We start from the raw sequence: 18,624 nt of genomic DNA, 5'->3' as shown, positions 1-18,624 counted from the left end.
GCTTTTCAAGGAATGTTGGATGATTTTTACCAGATGTGTTCAGAAACCAGATGTGGAAGGCAGAGTCTGTCTCTGTGTCTTTGCTGGTTAATCTAGTGCATATTTTTGCTTTGTTTATTCCGAACATAGTTTCAGAAGCTGAGTTGTGCAAACAAATCAGAGATGCAACATGCCACTTGACTGAAACCATGCTGCTGAAGTGAAGAAATGTAAGAGAAGAATTCAGAGAAAGTAGTGTTTCCATAGTGAGAGCAATAAATATTTATTTATTAAAAATAACATTAATCTATACATTGCAAGCCTGCTTTTTTTCCTGAAGAGATTTTATGCAATGTTTGTAGGGAATATAGGTAACTATATTCACTGTGAAGTGAAAACTTGTGTTTTGATTCTTCAGTAGAGCTGTTTCCTGAAGTATCTGTAATTAATGTAATTAATGGCTGTACATGTCCATCATATGTGCTTCTTTTTGAGCTGGAAAGTATCATTCAGTACTCTGATATGCAGTGCCTTTCACCTTTATTTTCTAAACCCTTAAGCCATTCTTAATCTAGAATCACTATAAAATTAAGTTTAAAATGCAATGTTTTAATGTGAACAATTAGAGTTGTGTGTGAGATTCTCCCTTCAGGTTTTTCCTCTTCCCTCTAGATACTACCTTTGTGGTGTTGATGGTGATACTGTCCTTGCAAGGTATAAAATGATACTAAAATGCAGGTAATTAATTTACCATATACAGGATGTTAGAAAAAAATATTAATTTGCATTTATTTAATATTAATATCAGTCAAGTTACCAAGGCTGTTAATTAAAATTAGTGTAAAGGTTCAAGTGTGTGTTTGCACATGTGTGACTGAAAAAAATCTCCTTATTTTCCCTTTGTTCTGTCCACTCCTAAATTGAGGGTTATTTATTGCTGCAGTCATACGGATATTAATACACTTTTCTCCATCTGACTTTCTTTTAGCACACTGATTTATGTCAGTACATGGACAAACACCCTGGAGGGCTTCATCCAGAGAATGTGAAGGTAAGAGTCAAAAAGAGCACACATTCAAGGTAAAAACAGTAACAGTGTAAAATGTCATGTCAATTGTTTAATAGAAACTCATATATTTACTCATATATTTTATATATGAGTAAATGCTACTAACAGTGTTGATAATTCCTCCCCTCCATTTGAACATTTGCCCTTAAGACAAGACAATACTGCCCTTAAACCTCAGAGTAAATGTGCTTTAGGGTGTCAGTGCTAGATCTTCAGTGAGGTAAGTCAGCGTAGGTTCACCAAGTTTGAGGGAACTGTAATGAATGCTATCAGCTGAATGTACTGATTTTTATATGAGTAGATAAAATATTCCCCAATCTTTTTGCTCACTTTGATGAAGCATTTTAATAGCTAATCTCACTTTGGAGTTTTTTTCTTTCTAAGGTAGATACTTGGAATCATCATGCAAGAAAGAGGGGGTTTAATAGCAGGATTTAATGGAAGTATAGATCGGTAGAGACTTGATCGAGTTACTTTTTGGGAAGCCAGCCAAATGATTTTAGCATTAAATGGAAACCAGCCAGACATGCAGAATGTGTCATGTGTATATAGATCACTCAGATGATATTTGTTACAACTGTCTTGCACTTCAACGTCAGTCCCATTGTTGTTCTACTTTGGAAGTGTTTAAATCTTTACTTGTCATACTGAGAGCTTTATTCCAGTATTTAACTTCTTGAAATTTAGAAGTTCATGATAAAAAATAACTCTCTCTTTTCTGGAAAACTCAGAAGGCCTGTTTGGTTTAAGGAAAGAAAATGTTTTAAAAAGAGGAAGGATTTTTTTTTTCTGCAATAGCTGATCATTGTTGCACATCATCTGGTTTTACAGGGTAGTTTCATGACTTTTCTATGTTCTTTGACTGAAAAGTGTCATCTACAACATGTGAATGTAGATGAGAACAACTGCTATCTAACAAATTTAAGGAAAATTCTTCCTTACTGCATGTATTTGACCAAACTAAAAAAAAAATATTCTTTTTGAAAATGCATGTTGTGTTTGCTGCAAGATAGCATCCTTGTAATGTCTGACTGTCACTCAGACATTTTACTAGTGTGAACGGGGAAAGCCCATGGGTCTTCTCCCACTGCCAGCTTCACAGTGCCTCTGTGAGTGTGGCACTTTTACATTCGTCTCTCTGAGGTTTGGTATAAGTGAAGACTGGCTTTGAAGGTTCTTTGTGCTCCTTCAGATTTGCAAGGCTGCAGTGCTGTATAGTTGGAGGTCTGATATGCAGTAGTCATTGTAGCTGTAATTGTTCATTGCTAAAAAGACATTATAATTCACATAATTGTACTTTCATTTGATATTATCAGGGCCCAGTGAGCTTGTCTTTGAGGAGGATGGGCACAGGCAGATAGTTGGGCTTGCTAATGTATCAATCCTCTAAATCCTGAGATACCTGTCTTTTAAAACAGTAGCCACAGAGGGAACAGATTTTGCTGCATGTATTCCCATCTTTTTTGCTGCATGACTGTCTTTACCGTCTAACAACAGTGCTCAGCAACACTTCCAAAGCTTATAGACACATTAGAAATATTTTTTTGAGTAAGCACATGTAGAGTCCTGAGGTACTGCTAGTTCAAATTTTTTAAAGTCCAAATGGATTTTTAATAAAAGGAAACTGGAGGGGGGGGGGGAAGTGAAAAAAAAATTTGGAAGTTGGAGCAGATGAAACTACTCTTCTACCATGAGGAATCTCTTTTAACAATTCTTTTTCTCTTCAATAATATTAATAAAAATCAGTTGTATATATTTAGTGGACTCTCTTGCCAGCCCAGCAGCAAAGGCTAGTGTTAATTTACACAGTAATTAAAACTTGGCACGATGATTTGAACTCCTACCAATTTAAAACTGAATCAGCCAGCTTGAGTTTTTCAGTGAATACCTGCTCTCAAAGCTGAGTGAAAAATAGTCCAAGACTAGGCTGTCAGGACAAGAACCCAGTCAAGTATGTTGAAAACTCCCAGACCTTCACCAGCATGCCAAACTAAAAGCTTGCACTACTCTTTTCTTACAGAGGAAGTAAGTTGGTTACTTCATAATATCTCAATGCTTTGTTGTGCTGTACTCAGCTTGTCGACTTATGTAATTGTGGTTCTGAGACTTTGCCACCTATGTTGGTTTTAGCTTCTGGACAAAGTTGTCTATTTGGAGCTACAGCTGATTTTTAAGGGTTGAGCTGAGCCATGTTAATTAGCCTTCTCTCCCTGCCAGCCCCTTCTTGCTAGAGGTCCTTCAGGAATTTCACTTTTAGTCAGAGTTTAGGACAGTGTTTGTTCAGAATCAGTGGTTGTGTGATTCCTAAATCCATTTTAAAAACTTCCAGTTGAGCAATTATATTCCAGTAGCAATAAATTAGTCTCAGCTCTCTGGGGCTAACCTGTGGGATTAAGCCCATTAATGCTCTCCCAGTATGACAAAAGACCCCCTGCCTTTTAATTTTGTTCTTGAGGAAAGTATTGCCTGCTGATAGATATTCCTTTCTGGCTTGTTGCCAGTTATTACAAACACAAAACCACATAATCAAACACCTTTCTTTATCCAAAGAATATATGAGATAGTTCCTGTAAAACAGTACTTCATATGAAGGCAGAAAAAACCCCATTATTTAATTACGTTTTGTTTTCTATGAGACATCTCTGACCTAATTATATTTCTGAATTTTCTCTGTATTTACAAGCTAAAGACAATACTTGTTCCCTCAGGCTTACTTTTAAATGAAGAATTGTAAATAGAATAAAAATCCAAATTACTTTGACGGACACACATATTTCTGTCCCCTCGGGTGTTGTGTTTGACATTGCCTTTCTTTGTGATTTCAAATAGGCTATTTGCTGTCACTTAAATATTTTAAATAAAGACTAAGCAGGATATTATAAGTATGCGGAAGTAGAAACAAGAATGTCTCAATTGGCAGTTGTAGAAGTCTTGGGACGGTATGTTTAGGCAAATAAAACAATATTGCTTCCCAAAGTGTTAGGTTTAGCGCTTTTAATGGTATGTGTGTATTGACACATAATGATTTAAGAATTTTATAATTCATGCATGGAGGTGCAAGTCTTACAAATAACATCAGGCTTTAAACCCTTCAAAGATTTTTGTGTGAAGGTGAGATGTTGTTTTAAAAATATCTGTCCCTGAGAACTTTAAAACAAAGTATCCTTGGTAAACACAATTGTTTACATCTTTGGTAACTAACAAGCTTGCATTTCTACCATTTATTTATAACTATATATTAATATACTTTGTACAGTGTTATAGTTAGAGATGATGAGAAAAAAGGTAATCAGTTAACAAGTTCTTGTGTAGTAGGCAGGGCCCCATCTTCTCTTGTCTGATTTTGAAGATATCTTCCTCAGTTTTTCCAGAACTGAAGGCACACAATAAATATTAAATACATGGCCCCACATATAATTATATTTCCTTTGGAAGCTACTGCTGCAGCCTTGTACGTGATTGGACATATGAGTTGATTTATAAGTGTACTGTTTGGCACTTGCCAAGCTGCAAAATGTGCTGTGGCAAACTGAGGTACAAGGTTTGCTACTGACTCTCTTTGTGCTGTTTCTGCTGACCTGGACTACTGAAATCTATACTCCTGGCTTTCTTTCCTACAGCTGTTTTAGCCTTTAGAGATAGTCCAGGCTCAGCTGAAACATCTGGATTGCTTCCTAGAGCAGGAACTCTAGTGGATCATAACAAGTAACTGACTATACCAGTGATATTTTTTTTATTATTATCTTCATTCTGATTTATGTCCCTTAAGTATCTTTTTTGTGCATTTCAGCATGTCCTGTGAAAATGTAACTGTTCTTAACTTCTTCTAACCTTTGAAATATCATCTTTATTATAACCGTGTCTTCTACTCCATATTATTACATTCCCGGTAATGCACATAAATTGCTCTTTATATCTTGATGCATTTATTTTTATAGCTGAGTTTGTTTACTGTAGCTCCTGTTACTGGTGGAATAAATGGAGCAGAGGCTTGCATCTGTCATGCCTGCATGGCCTGTTTGCATCCCTGCCTTAAAAATAAATCTATTAATGAAAGCTGATTTGCTTCTTAATTAGTGATGCTGCCTTGAAATAGCTGTAGTCTTTGAGAAAAGCATCCTCATATTTTTCTCTCTTTTTTTTTTCTTCTACTTTCAGTGTTAGAGGTAATATTGATTTGTGCGAGCATTTGGCAGAAAAACCCCCGTCTTTGGCAAAATAAAAAGGCACTTGCCTGTGACCTACTGTTCCTTAATTCATGCAACACCAACCTGAATGACAATGGATTGTCAACCAGACGAAAAAAGGTCTCTGTCTCTTAATCATTCTCAGAACCTTTTACTTCAGGCAACTTGGAAGGCTCCTGTAGTCTGTTGTGACCAGAGGGGGACGGAACTTCCAGTCTGTTCTTATTCTATCTAATATTGCTGCACTGATTTGTTCTTCTCCCTGGGCACCTTTTCTCTTCCTAGGGCCAAACAGTGATAAGAAATAGACAGACCCTCTTGTTGAGCTTTGCATCAGAAAACAGGAATATTCAGCCTTCTCCCAGGAGTCTTCAAGAATTCAGCTCTTACCCATCTCAATTTTGAGCCTTCCTTGCTCCTAGGAAGCAGGGCACAGCAGTTTTCTATGCATAATGGATGGATATTTTTGAAGGAAAACCTCCACCAACTAAGCCCTACCCCACCACAACCTTTTAAAATGTGTTTTATCGCTGTCATACTGAGTCAGGGTATGTGGCAAAGTGTGGATTGGAATTTGGGTATTGAGCTTGCTAGGGCAGCCCAATAATCTCTGTAAAATATGCTTAAATTTCAGCAAAAAACTATAATTAGTTTGTCTTAAAACTTTTAAAAATGGTTTAAAAGAAATGTAATTGATAGGAATTAATGAAACATAATGGGATGCTGCATTTCTGTGCTAAATGCTCACAAAGAGGTTGGTCAACTTTATAGCAATTATATAGTTAAAAAAAATAATAGTAAAACCCCCAAATCGTATATGATAAAAATATTGGATTTATTAAGCTAAGGATTTAATGCTGGTCTCCAGCACATTAGATTGAAAATGTTGTAATACAGTGAATGTTATTTGCTATTGCCAGAAATCTCTGACATTTAATCACTTATGGTATTCATGTATTCCTCTCTGTATTGCAGTACTATGAATATTGTCCTTAACTAATGGTTGCAGTTTTTAAAATGGAATATGTTTTTGACAGATGAGTAATTTTGGCATTCAATGACTATTATGAAAATTAATAATTTGAGTCAAAGCCATAGGGTAGTTGTCATCTGATATCTTCTGTAAACATAAATATTTATCATTGAACTGATTACAGCTTTAGAATAATCTGAAGCACAAAGGGTAGGGAAGCTTCCAGAACATGAAAGGATTAGGCATTTTCTGCATCCCATCCACATGAGGCTTTACTGCACTTGAAGTGCAACTGCTTGAACTTTGGCAGTAGCAGAGCATTGTGTACTGGCTCTTGCTGAGCTGTAGCTCCATTTATTTTTAGTAAGATACAAACCCATATGCTTGTTGGTAAAGCATAGTATCCAAAAAGTATGATAAAAATGCTTTAGGTTTTAGCTAGAGTTGTGTTAATGATGTAGGCCTCCCTGGCCTGCTTCTGTTTGCTTTCCATCGTGTGATAGTATAAATATCTGTGGTGTGCACAAGTATTTGTGTTCCCCTTTTTTGTGGGAGACATACGTTGGATGACACGGCCAGTCCTGGCATCCATATATGTCAAATACCCGATTACGTGATGTAGGGGAAGCTGTGGTGTGTGAGCAGCTGTGTGTAACTAGAGGTATCTGACCAAAAGGTAGACTGCCACAGACTTGGATGCAGAGGAAGTGGGCAGTCAAACCATGAGAATAGATCCAGCTGTAATGTATTTTCATGTCACTGACTCATTGGGGTTTAAGAAAAGTCTTTTACTCTGAGGTGAATACCTGCTGTGGTGGTCCTTTTAATTTTATCAGTTGTTACTGGAAGCAAATTGACTAATTTCATTCTTTTGAAATCTTTCCCTTGCTCACTGAAATTAGTGATGCTGCTGATGTGTAGTTGAATTAAAAATATATTTCAGTAGATATGCTAAGTAAGAAGCAATGCTGTTTAATGTGCTTGAGAAGTTGCTATTTTTCATTCCTCATCCAGTGAACAAGCAGGTGTGCAGCAGACAGAATAATGTTATGCCAAATTAAGGTCGTCTTTTACACATGGCATTGAGAATTGATTATTTAAATTAGACTTTTTAGTTATCAGACACTAAATATGGCATCAGCATTTCACTCTATGTCAGTCTTGTCACTTAAAGTAATGATTTGATAATATGCACAACTGTGAACAGTAAATGCAGAATCTTTATCAGCATTCATGCTAGAAGAATGTAATTTTCATAAATGTGCTTGTAATTTATTTTCTGTATGATCTGCGTGGTTCATATGGCAAAAACCATGAAAATGTTATAGGGAGGAAGAGAACACTTTAAAATCTTTAAAACTGGTGAGGCAACAATTGCCAATCTGACCTAGTTCGGGGAAATGAATTGGTGAAAGGTAGAAAAGGAGAGTTAATTGAATTTATTTTTATTTTTTTTATTCAGAAGAAAAAAACCTGAGTCTTACACTTATTGAACATTAGCAGATGACTATAACTGATCGTAAGGGAGTGTCTTTATACCCAGTTAATTAAGCACACCTTCCTCATTTCAAATGACTGTAGTAGTATCCAGAGGGGACAAAAAATGATTAAAAGACCATCAAAGAGAATAGAAGTTAGCAAATTAACACATTCCATCTCTTTCCTTTGCAATTCTGCTGCAAGTAAGTGGAAAAACCTGTATATATTTTCTTAAAGTAGTGATGCGATGTGATGTGCATTCCCAGTGGCTGTATCCTATGCATTTCTGCATCTTTGGTAAGACTCTTGTGTAAGGAATACAGGAGCAAGTTAGAAGCCTTTATAAATGTATTTTGGAGTGAATTATTTTAGAATTCTTTTGGAGGGAATTCAATTGATTCCAGGGAGGTCAGATAGGAGAACCTTTTAGTGAGATAAAGCTTATCTCACTAAATCATGGTAATCCTGCTGATTCAAATAGCTAATAATTTTTTATTCAAATAGGATCCTTTATTCTTAGGGATGCAAATTCATCTCAGGTCACCACTTTGTTCCTGGAATTCCTTCTTCTGACAATTTAAGCAACAGAGTCTACAAAGCTTTGACCTAAAAAGTTCAGTATTTCCCCAGGACATTGTTAGAAGGGAAAAGTTGGATTTTATCTCGTGGTTATTATCCTGGTTGGGAAAAGGGGAAAGAATAGCAAACCAAGAGTGATAAAAAAGATTGTGCTTGATGAGCTTTTGACATGCTAGCAGAAGTCACAGAGGGACATTTTTCATTGCTTCTGTGATAATACGTATTACCAGGTAGTTTTTTCTTTTGTTAGTGGTTTAAAACAGGTCAATCTAAAACTCCCAGACAATCTAGTAAACCCAAACGTAACTGAGCACTGTGTTTGGTTGTGTTTATTTCCAAGGCTATGAGGTACTTGAGGGATTTATTACCTCCTTTTGCCTTTGTAAATAGCCAACAATTCACAGAAACCTGTAATATCCTCTGGATGATAGGGAGTACACTGATTGCAAGCATGAGAAGGGATGTCCCAAGTTGGGTTTCTTTTACTGACATTTTTGAATTTGATGGCCTATAAAGACTGAATATGATTTGATTGATGCTGAACACACATTTGGGAATTCAGATGATTACATGATACCCAGACAGTGGGGTTTGGTACTTAGAGCAAGCAGGAGCATTTGTGTTCCCGGTGGTGAGTGATAATAAAGCTTCTATGGTATTGTGCATTATTTTTCAAAAGTAACTATGCTAATGGACTGGTATGAGCTTGCTAAAGGAATGACACGTTAATTCAATCTTGCTTTCAGCTTTCTCCTGAAATGCTGTTAACTCCTGGTCTAGGTTAGATCAGCCCAACTTGCAGTCTTTTGCTTCACAGAGGGCAGAACCAAGATTTTTAGGTATTTTCTGTAGACTTAAAAGTTCTATGTTGCTTTCTACATTTGTATCTAGGACCTGGTCCTTTATTACCACAATACAACATGTATTAAGGGAGCTCAAATGCAGGAAATAGGTCAGAAATCCCTCTGTGCCATCAGGGAAAGATTTAGAAAAGCCCTCCATAAGCCTCATTATTATGTCCTCTTAGCCAGCATCCTTCCTGTCATTGGGGTTCTTGATGCCTCAGGAGAGACTATGTGGAAATGGTACATTTTCTGGAGAATCTCCCTAGGCATGTTGTGAATTTCTGCTTTTCACTTACCCCAGTGTCCTTTGCCAGAAACTCTCTACCATCTCTGGGAATGGAAAGCAAGTACATGGAGTCATCTGAGCACTTTACACGGATCACCTGTACATGAATGTCCCCCTTTATCATTAGACTCTTAAGAGCTTTCTGAACCTAAGTCAGAAAGTGTTAGCTCCAATCAGTCCCACCCTTTAGATGTGGTTTGGACAGCCTGTGTTGGTGTCTACCTTACAAACTCATTCAGAGGCCAACAGATAGCAAAGCATTCTGCAGCACATGAGCCACCTTGCAGCTGTTAGATGCGTGCATGTAGTGCTCTAGGTTATGCATGAAAACATCAGGAAAGCTGGACTGCTCATCCAGACAGCTGCAAATCTCTCAGAAAATGTAGTAGTTTAGAACTACAATAGGCATTTGGTCAAATATTGCATATAGCTCAAGTGGCTATCCATCCCTTACACTTGAAAGGCTATATAGGTGCTTTGTAACCTTTTTGTGGAGGTGAGGGCTTTCTCTTGTAAGTTTTAAGAGCTGCTACTATTCTTTTAATATCACAGTTCATAAACCCCAAATTGGCTTTGATGTGCAGGCATTTTTCTCATTGACAATGAAAATTCTTCATTAAAATATGTTGCTCATTAAAATGAGAGCTGCATTACAGTCAGGGGAAAAAGGTATTTTTAATGGCTATTATAAATAAGCAAGACCTGAAGCCACAAGTGTTAGATTGAGGTTTTTTGTCGGAACATAAAGTGTTGAGCCTCCTAATGTTAAGCCTTGCTGAAAACCTGAATTCTAGAGACAAATCTCTGTCCTGATTTCTGCCTTTTTCAACTCTAACCACAATGACCTTTGTCATTTTGTTTGTTTAATTTAATCATCAAAACCTCTGTTCTTACTAATAAGCTACAAACTGGACAAAAGTGATGTCCTAGTTTGTTTATTGCAGGTTATTTGATACTTATACAGCCTTCTATATAACCATGTGAATATTAAAATTATTAATATTAATAAAATTATTATTAATATTAATAAAAGCTAAAGAGCTACCAATCCATGTTGATTCTACTCTCACAACTAATCCATTAAAATACATATTGAATTTGCCATTGACTCCTTTTAGAGTTGTCCTCTGGTCTGCAGGGGTCCCATCCTATGGCCTTGGGGAGATGGCAGTTCAGTTGCTTGTTCAAAACCTGTGGCAGAAGCCCAAGGCTGAGGTTTCATAGTGATCAGAATTGAGTGAGGTGGAAGAAACAGTGAGTAAGTTGAGAGTATGACCATGATAAGATGGTATGTTGATTTCAGATTGGGTACATGAGTAAAAGTTGATGGTACCTCACCTAGCATTCATTTTGATACTTATGAAAGTAATGCAGATAGTCTGGAAGGGGAATGGGTTTCTTGGAGAAGGCTTTCCTCAGAATCAAGGGAGGGAACTTGACTGTGAGAGGGCAGAAGTGTTTTGTGAGGCATCAGAAACAATTCTTTCCAATTCAACTTCTGTTTTTGTGGAGCTAGGAACCATTGAGAACGAAGAGTATCTCTTAGTGTTTCCTCTTTCTGAGCAATCCCAAAGGGCCTCTGGTTTGCAGAATGGTCTGCTGCCAGGCATTAGGCTTGTGTTTTCACTTAAATCTCTTCACATTTCATATTGCCAAATAACCAAGGTTGAAGATGAAAAGAGAAAGCAACAAAACAATATCTGAGTTAACCCTGTAACAAATTCAGGAAGATTTTTTTCTCTTTCATGATCTTCCTCCAAAGAGGTGTGAGTGAATTAATTAACTTTTGTGGAACTACTTGATGAGTACAGCATGTCTACAAGTTTGGAATAAAACTTCTTTCCAAAGGTGGCTTCAAGGGTAGATGTTGGTTCTGTTTAGCTGTGAAGTTGTTGGGCTTTTTTTTTTTAAACACATGATGTCAAATCACTTGACTCATTGCACTAAAGCCAAATGAAAGACCACATTAATAAATATATTTTGAGTTATTATAAAGGTTACAGTGCTGTAAGATACTATGATAATTGAAATTTCTTTGCACATTTAAAAATAATGTTTAAGTTAAATATCATTGATTTAGCCTAGCAAACTGGTTATTTTCTCTGTCTTTTTATTTTAAAAAATATATTATACTGAATTAATGTAATAGAATTTAATTTATATTTTCAGGATGTAAAGAAAGCCATTTCTACTTCTCGCCCTTATTAAAATAGTTTTTATGTACCATGCATTCCATTTTAACCACAATTCAAAAAGGAATGTGCATGTTACTTATGACTTTCCTGCTATTCTTTGTTTCTATATTTTGCTCTTAGGTTTCCTCAGCACATTGTTAGACCCAACCCTAGCAAGAAGGTGATTGATATGGCTCTTTGTGCCCTGGCTAAATAGCTAAACATAGAGTGTATTGTGCTTGCGTTCAGGGAAAAAATGAAATGCAATTAAATTCATTTCAACTTCAGTAACATGACATTTCTGTTTCTTTCATGTCAGGCTTTATTCTTTTCTATAATCAGATTTCGTAACCCTTTTTATTATGTCTCTTCACTTCAGTAATCACTAAATAGGATGCTTGTGTTGCAAGTTAATTAGAAATTTTTGTGTGCCTGGGTTGACTTTTCCCAAATCCTTGGTGTAGTTTCCACATCTTATGAGACAGCATGTTTCATTCTCCACTGAGCTGTGAGGCACGAGCTCCATATCCACACTTGAATCCTCCATGTTTATAGGTTTGCAAGGGAATTTTGTGTTCCCTTTTGGAAACTGAAGTATTTCTTAAAATATTTCAGGCAAGAGGAAGGGTCTGTATCTTAGGATAGGTTTTTCATAACTGCAAAGAAAACTTCTGGGAGTTTATTCACCCTTTGTATTGACAAAATCCATGATGGTTAACACAGCCTTTCACAGCAAGTGCCAGTAAGAATGCAGGACTATGATGCATGCGGGAGGTGAAAAGGGGAAGACAAAAGATCTTCATCATCCAGCTCTTTGTTCATAGTTGTAAATTAGAAAATACTCAATAGTAATGCTTAGTTTTAGGGGTAAGCATTTGTAGAGTTCAGTGACTGATGCAAAGAAACATGAAGAGTGAATTAAGTTCTTATGTAAATTTACCTTAAAGACTATTACAAGTAGGTTTCAAAAGTCATCTTTAGGTTTAGTGAGAGTTATTATTTCCTAATGAAAAACACATAAGAAACTCCCATTAAAATAAACTTTGAAGGGAAAAACCTATCATATTTGCAGATTTCCTTGGGTACACAGGCATTATTGTTATGCTATTAATTTCTTCTTTGTTTTAGCTTCAGTGTCCCATCCCCCAGCCTAATTTCCCCATCCCTATCCACCCTGTACTGTTGTTTCCTATAATTAGTGAAGATACACATCTGTCTTCAGGCTACCACCTAATCTCTAAGGCCATATGGGTAAATGGAATATAATTATAATTTGGTAGACACCGAGCCTTCTGTGCATGGTTGTATTGCTCTTGTTCCTTTTTAAGCAGGCAAATTGAATCTATGATACAGTAGGGCTTGGAGGCTGGATTTAGTCCTTGCAAAATAAATATTTTTCAGATGAGAATTTCATTGTGTTAAATTTGGGTGGGAATTACGCCAGTTTGGGAGGAATTCTGACAAAATGTTACTGCAATATGCAAGCACCCTGCCTATAGTGAAGAAATCACCTGTGGTTATATGCAAAATATTAACAGAGGTCATTTTTTGTCCCCCTCTTTTTCAGTTATTTTTATTTCAGTTGCTGCGAGGACTGTCTTACATCCACCAGCGTTACATTTTGCACAGGGACCTGAAACCACAGAATCTTCTGATCAGTGACACGGGGGAGTTAAAGCTGGCAGACTTTGGTAGGCAAGCAGTTAATTACAAGTCTCTTATAATGTTGTAGGAATGTCAGACAGATGGTTCCATTGATTTCTCTTCCCCCCACCCTATTCCTTAGACACACCTTCTTCATTGTAGATAATTGCACATTTTTCTCCTGAGTGAAGAAATTGATTATGGTCAACAAAATGCTTGATTAAAAGGAAGCAAGTGAAAAACAAATACATACTCCAGTTCTCTCAAGGAAGAAAATGCTGAAAGTATTTGCATTTTATTTACCATGAGACCTCTGAATTAGATTTGAAAACCTTTAAAAGAAAAGAAAAAAATTAGAGAGAGACCTGAGGAAATACAGGCTATATGAAGGGCACAATCACTTTATGGAAGCAGCTCTAGGGTTGTGGGGGTCTGTATTAACTTTCATTAAATGTTGTTGAAAGTGACTGAAGGACACAACAGTAAGTGTTCATTCTAAAGAATAAAGTACATAGGATCACTTGGACTGCTTTCAGTATCCATTAGTCTGTCATGGGGAAGCCTTACGCAGAGTTTAAAGTCAGGATGAAATGTTAGCCTTTTGCCTATTTTTAATTTTTTAAGCCATTTTCTAGTGGCTACACCAGGGCAAGTACTCTTTCCTCTGAAAACCATTGTGAATGCAGATGTGGAAAATGGCAATATTTTTCTTTAGTGGTTTTTACAAAAGATTGTAGGAATTTCTTTCCTGTAGGTCAGCTTCTCAGTTACTGATTCCAGCAGAGCTTCTGAAGTAAGATGAAAATGTGACCTGTTGGCTTTTTTAAAATGTCTTTTATTTTTATGACTGCTATCCACATCACGCTTCACATTTCATGCAGCACCAGTAATGAGGAAACCTTACGTGCTAATTGCCAATTTCACTGTTAATGTAGTAATGGTTTTTTGTCTTTTAATTAGCATTACTGCAATTAACAGCTCAGTGTTTATTTGCGATGCTGAAGAAGGGAATAGGACTTCAGGTGGACACAGTCCACAAGAACTCGATTGGCCTTTGGATTGCAAGGCAGTTAGAGAAATAGTATTAGAAGCAATTATTATCTGGTTTTACACACCGTTTTCTGTTGCTATTTTTCAAAACTTGCTGTTTTTTCAAATATATGCTTTAAAACCCCATTCCTGCATGTTGCATTTTACTGTGAGCTTTCATCTCTTAAGTACATGAAACAGGTGAATCATTAAGTGTTCCTGTAGTGAAATATGAGATAGTCCTCTGTTAAAGGTGCTGTGCTGTTTGACAGTTTCATTATTTCATTTATATGTATAAAACACTCTGAACTAATGTGATTACAACTATCCCCATATTATAAATCTTTCAGGAGATTGTAATAATGGTTCTCTGGCTTTTGTGGATGCTGAAAACCATGTAAAAGATCTCACAAACCCTTTTGTATGTAAAATGTTTCCTATAGTGTGGGGGTGGGTTGCTGAAGCTCTGGCTTGTGTGGCTGGAGAGAGGAAGGCTGTGCACTTTTCAGCTGTTAAATTAAAAAGAAAACAACCCATCTTTCACGAACACTATTAAATGCATTGCTGGAGGTGTGAACTGATCAATGAAATGTCCAAATCAGACATGAGTTGACCTGCCTCTTGTATTGCCTGATGTTGCCATAGAGCAGAGGAAAGGATGGGATGCTTGTTTGTGCCCTGCTGTAGTAGGAAATGTAACTATCAGTTCTGATGAAATTATTGCCTCTTTGTGGCACCAGGCTAAATATCCCAGTAAGGACATCAAAGGCAGGCTTTTCACAGCTTCGTCTTGGTAAGAGTTTAAGGTTACCGTTATGAATTATTTTGATAGACTAGAAATGTGTGAGTACAACCAAAATGAAGTACACAGTTGTAGACATGTGAATGTGTAATATTGTGCAAAGGATACTTTTTCTCTTGTAAGTTTGTTTTGACCTAACAGAAACATCTGCATAATCTACTCTTATACACAGAGAGAAGACTATATATCACGTGTTTTTTTTTTTAAAGCTAGATTTTCTTTCATGGCTCATGACCTCATAAAATTGAAAACCAGATGGGTTAGACTTCTCTTCTGAGAACCAAGATGAAAAATTAGAAGTGATGAGGTTAAAGTCTGAAAGGTCATGACCTCTTTCACTGGAAACATGAGAAATGAGAGCACACCCGTGTGCTGTCTATGTGCCTCCCTGTGCATATTTACTTATTGAAACACTGTATGATTATAGCTCATCTTCCACGTTCCCATTATGAGACTTTTCTTAAACAAGATGTAAAATACAGTCCCGTTTCTCTTTATGTTTTTCTGCCACAAATGACTAATTTGCAATAATGTGCTTGGAAAGGAAGTCGGCTTATATTATGTATTTGATTAATTACATGAGGAGCAGTATGGAAATTAGAAAGATGGTTGCTTTTCTTTCAAATGCACTCAAGGCAGGAGAAAACCTATCAAGAAATCAGTTTCTGACAGAGATAGGATTGACTTTGTTAGCACAATAAATATAAAATCCTAGAGCAAAGGCCTTTTAGTCTCTAAGGACAAGACCTTCAGATTTTGGTTTCATAAGTTTACAAAAAAATCAACATCATGTCTGAAGTTTTTCATTTGGCGTCAGGCTTATTTAATCTCTTCACTGTAGGATATCAAATACTTAAAAGCAGGCTGTGGTGGATCATAGTTCTTGAATAAACAAGGTAAAAGAAAGGCTATTCATGTCTGCCAGTGCCTTGCACTGTGGCTGAAGTGGAATCTTTGAATAACTGTGGGCATGTGTTTTTCTATAGCAGGGCTCCCAGACACAGATACTCCACTGTGTGGGAGTGCCTTTGTTCAGACGAACAGCAGTTTGCTTTTCTGTCCATTGTGCTCTAGCTGCTAGGAAATGAACATTTATGAGAAGTCTCAGCGGTCAAATGAAAAGGGAGAACAGAATACAGAGGCTTTATCAAATTAAAAATGGATGAGCTATAAAAAATGACTTTCTTGAGAAGATATAATAGGGGAGACTACATCTTGAATAATTGTTACTATGAAAAATAGTCCTTGAAGGCCATACCTGCATTCTTTTTTTCAATCTAGTTAAAATTCCAGAGGAAATTAAAGTATATGAGGATTTCTCCTTGTGAAATGAAGTGTAAGAATTATTTTCGATCCTATGGTGTGAATTTAGCTGTCTACTGGTTTGTTTATTTTCCCCCACACATATGTCTGTCTTAAGTAGAAATAAAGTATTTTAAACCTTTAATGAGTAATGCCATAAGCAATTTGCCTCAGTCTTCAACAGGAAGACCAGTTATCCTCAGGTCCACCATCCCCCTGAGCTGGTAGATAAGGACAGGGGGCAGAATAGATCCCCTGCAGTCCAGGAGGAAGTAGTTAGAGACCTTCTGTGCCGCTTAGACACTCACAGTCTGTGGGTCCAGATGATATTCACACAAGGGTGCTGAGGGAGCTGGCAGAAGAGCCCATCAAGCCACTCTCCATCATTTATCATCAGTCCTGGTTAACTGGGAAGGTCCTAGGTGACAGGAGGTTGGATGGTGTGATACCCATCTACAAGAAGGGTTGAAAGGAGGATCGAGGGAACTACCGGCCTGTCAGTCTGACCTTGGTTCCAGGGAAAGTTATGGAACAGAGTACCTTGAGTGTGATTACCTGGCATGTCCAGGAAACCAGGGGATCAGGCCTAGCCGGCGTGGGTTTAGGAAAGGCAGGTCCTGCTTGACCAATCTGATGTCCTTTTATGACCAGGTGACCCACCTGGTGGATGAGGGAAGGCTGTAGATGTGTGTACCTGGACTTCAATAAAGCCTTTGATACTGCTTCCCACAGAATTTTCCTGGAGAAGCTGGCAGCCCATGGCTTGGGCACTCTTTGCTAGGTTATAAACTGTCTTGATGTCTGCGCCGAGAGAATGCTGATGAATGGAGTTATGTCCAGTTGGTGTTCAGTCACTGGTGGGGTTTCCCAAGGCTCATTATTGGGACCAGTCCTGATCTGGTGGAAGCTGGGAAGGCTCTGCAGAGGGATCTGGACAGGCTGTATTGGTGGGCTGAGGCCAACTTTATGATGTTCAAGAAGACCAAGTGCCCAGTCCTGCACTTGGGTCACAACAACCCCATGCAGTGCTACAGGCTTGGGAATGAGTGGCTGGAATGCAGCTCAGTGGAAAAGGCCTTGGGGGTGCTGGTCAACAGCCAGCTAAACATGAATCAGCAGTGTGCCCAGGTGGTCAAAAAGGCTAATACTATCCTGGCCAGCAGGACTAGGACAATGATTGTCCCTCCATACTCAGCACTGGTGAGGCCGCGCCTTGAGAACTGTATCCAGTTTTTGGCCCCTCACTCCAAGAAAGACATTGAGGTACTGGAATATATCCAGAGAAGGGTGACAAACCTGGTCAAGGGTCTAGAAAGTCATGTGAGGAGCAGCTGAGGGGACTGGGGTTGTTTCGCTTGGAGGCTGAAGGGGGACCTTATTGCTCTCTACAGCTACCTGAAAGGAAGTTGTAACCAGGTAGAGGTCATTCTCTTCTTCCAGGCAGCTAACAACAGGACAAGAGGAAATGGTCTCAGTCTGCACCAGGGAAAGTTCAAGTTGGACATTAGGAAGAATTTCTTCACTGAAAGGGTAGTTAAACATTGGAACGGGAAGTGGTGGAGTCACCATCCCTGGAAGTGTTCAAGAAATGACTGTACGTGGCATTTAGTGCTGGGGTTTAGTTGGCAAGAGAGACTCTGATAAGGCTGAAGTGCTCTGTCCCTTCCTTGTCTTGGTCTTCACAAATAAGATCTCATGGGCCTTTGTTCTCAGAGATGTGATTCAGGGAGGAAAGGGAGAGTGGAAAATAACTGAATTGGGGATTTCTGAGAACTCTTGACCTGTGTGAGTTCATTGAATTATAAAATCTCCTGAGTTGGAGGGGACCCACAAGTATCACAGAGTCCAACTCCTGGCCCTGCAGAGGACAAACCCAGGAATCACACCATGTGCCTGAGAGTACTGGGAAAGCAGAATGATGTCATTTTCAGACTTCTCTCCATCATCTTTGAAAGACTGTAGATTGAGGGAGGTCTCCAATAACTAAAGAAAAGTTAATGTACCCATTTTCAAGAAGGGCAAGAAGGAAGGTCTGGGGTATTGCAGGTTGGTCAACGGCTATCGCTGAGAAAATAATGGAGTGAGGCTGCTTGAAAGTAATTTCTGTACATGTGAAGAACGTGTTTGCCAGCTTTAGTCAAGGTAAATCATGTTTGATCCATGGGATTGCCTTCTGTAATGAAATGACTAGTTCTGCAGTCTCCCAGTACCTAAAGAGTTGGTTACCAAGAAGGTGGTGATGTGTAGCATGAAGGTGCTCTTTACCAAGGTGCACA

General features: G+C 37.9%; 1 protein-coding gene across 3 annotated transcripts in view; it reads left to right on the top strand.

Moving 5' to 3' along the window:
• CDK14 (cyclin dependent kinase 14) overlaps positions 1-18,624 on the top strand; it is a 313,070-nt gene that overhangs the window by 148,008 nt on the left and 146,438 nt on the right. For all 3 annotated transcript variants that reach the window (XM_051802182.1, XM_051802184.1, XM_051802183.1), the window contains 2 exons: positions 968-1,030; positions 13,139-13,262. In XM_051802182.1, coding sequence (XP_051658142.1) covers positions 968-1,030; positions 13,139-13,262 — 187 coding nt within the window. The remainder of the gene's footprint in view (positions 1-967; positions 1,031-13,138; positions 13,263-18,624) is intronic.

This window comes from Manacus candei, unplaced genomic scaffold (genome assembly GCF_025592945.1).
Source record: "Manacus candei isolate 608988 ecotype Guabito, Panama unplaced genomic scaffold, ASM2559294v1 h1tg000056l, whole genome shotgun sequence".
Lineage (NCBI taxonomy): Eukaryota > Metazoa > Chordata > Aves > Passeriformes > Pipridae > Manacus > Manacus candei.
Note: the sequence above shows the minus strand (reverse complement) of the source record. Positions and strands in the feature narration are given on the sequence as shown.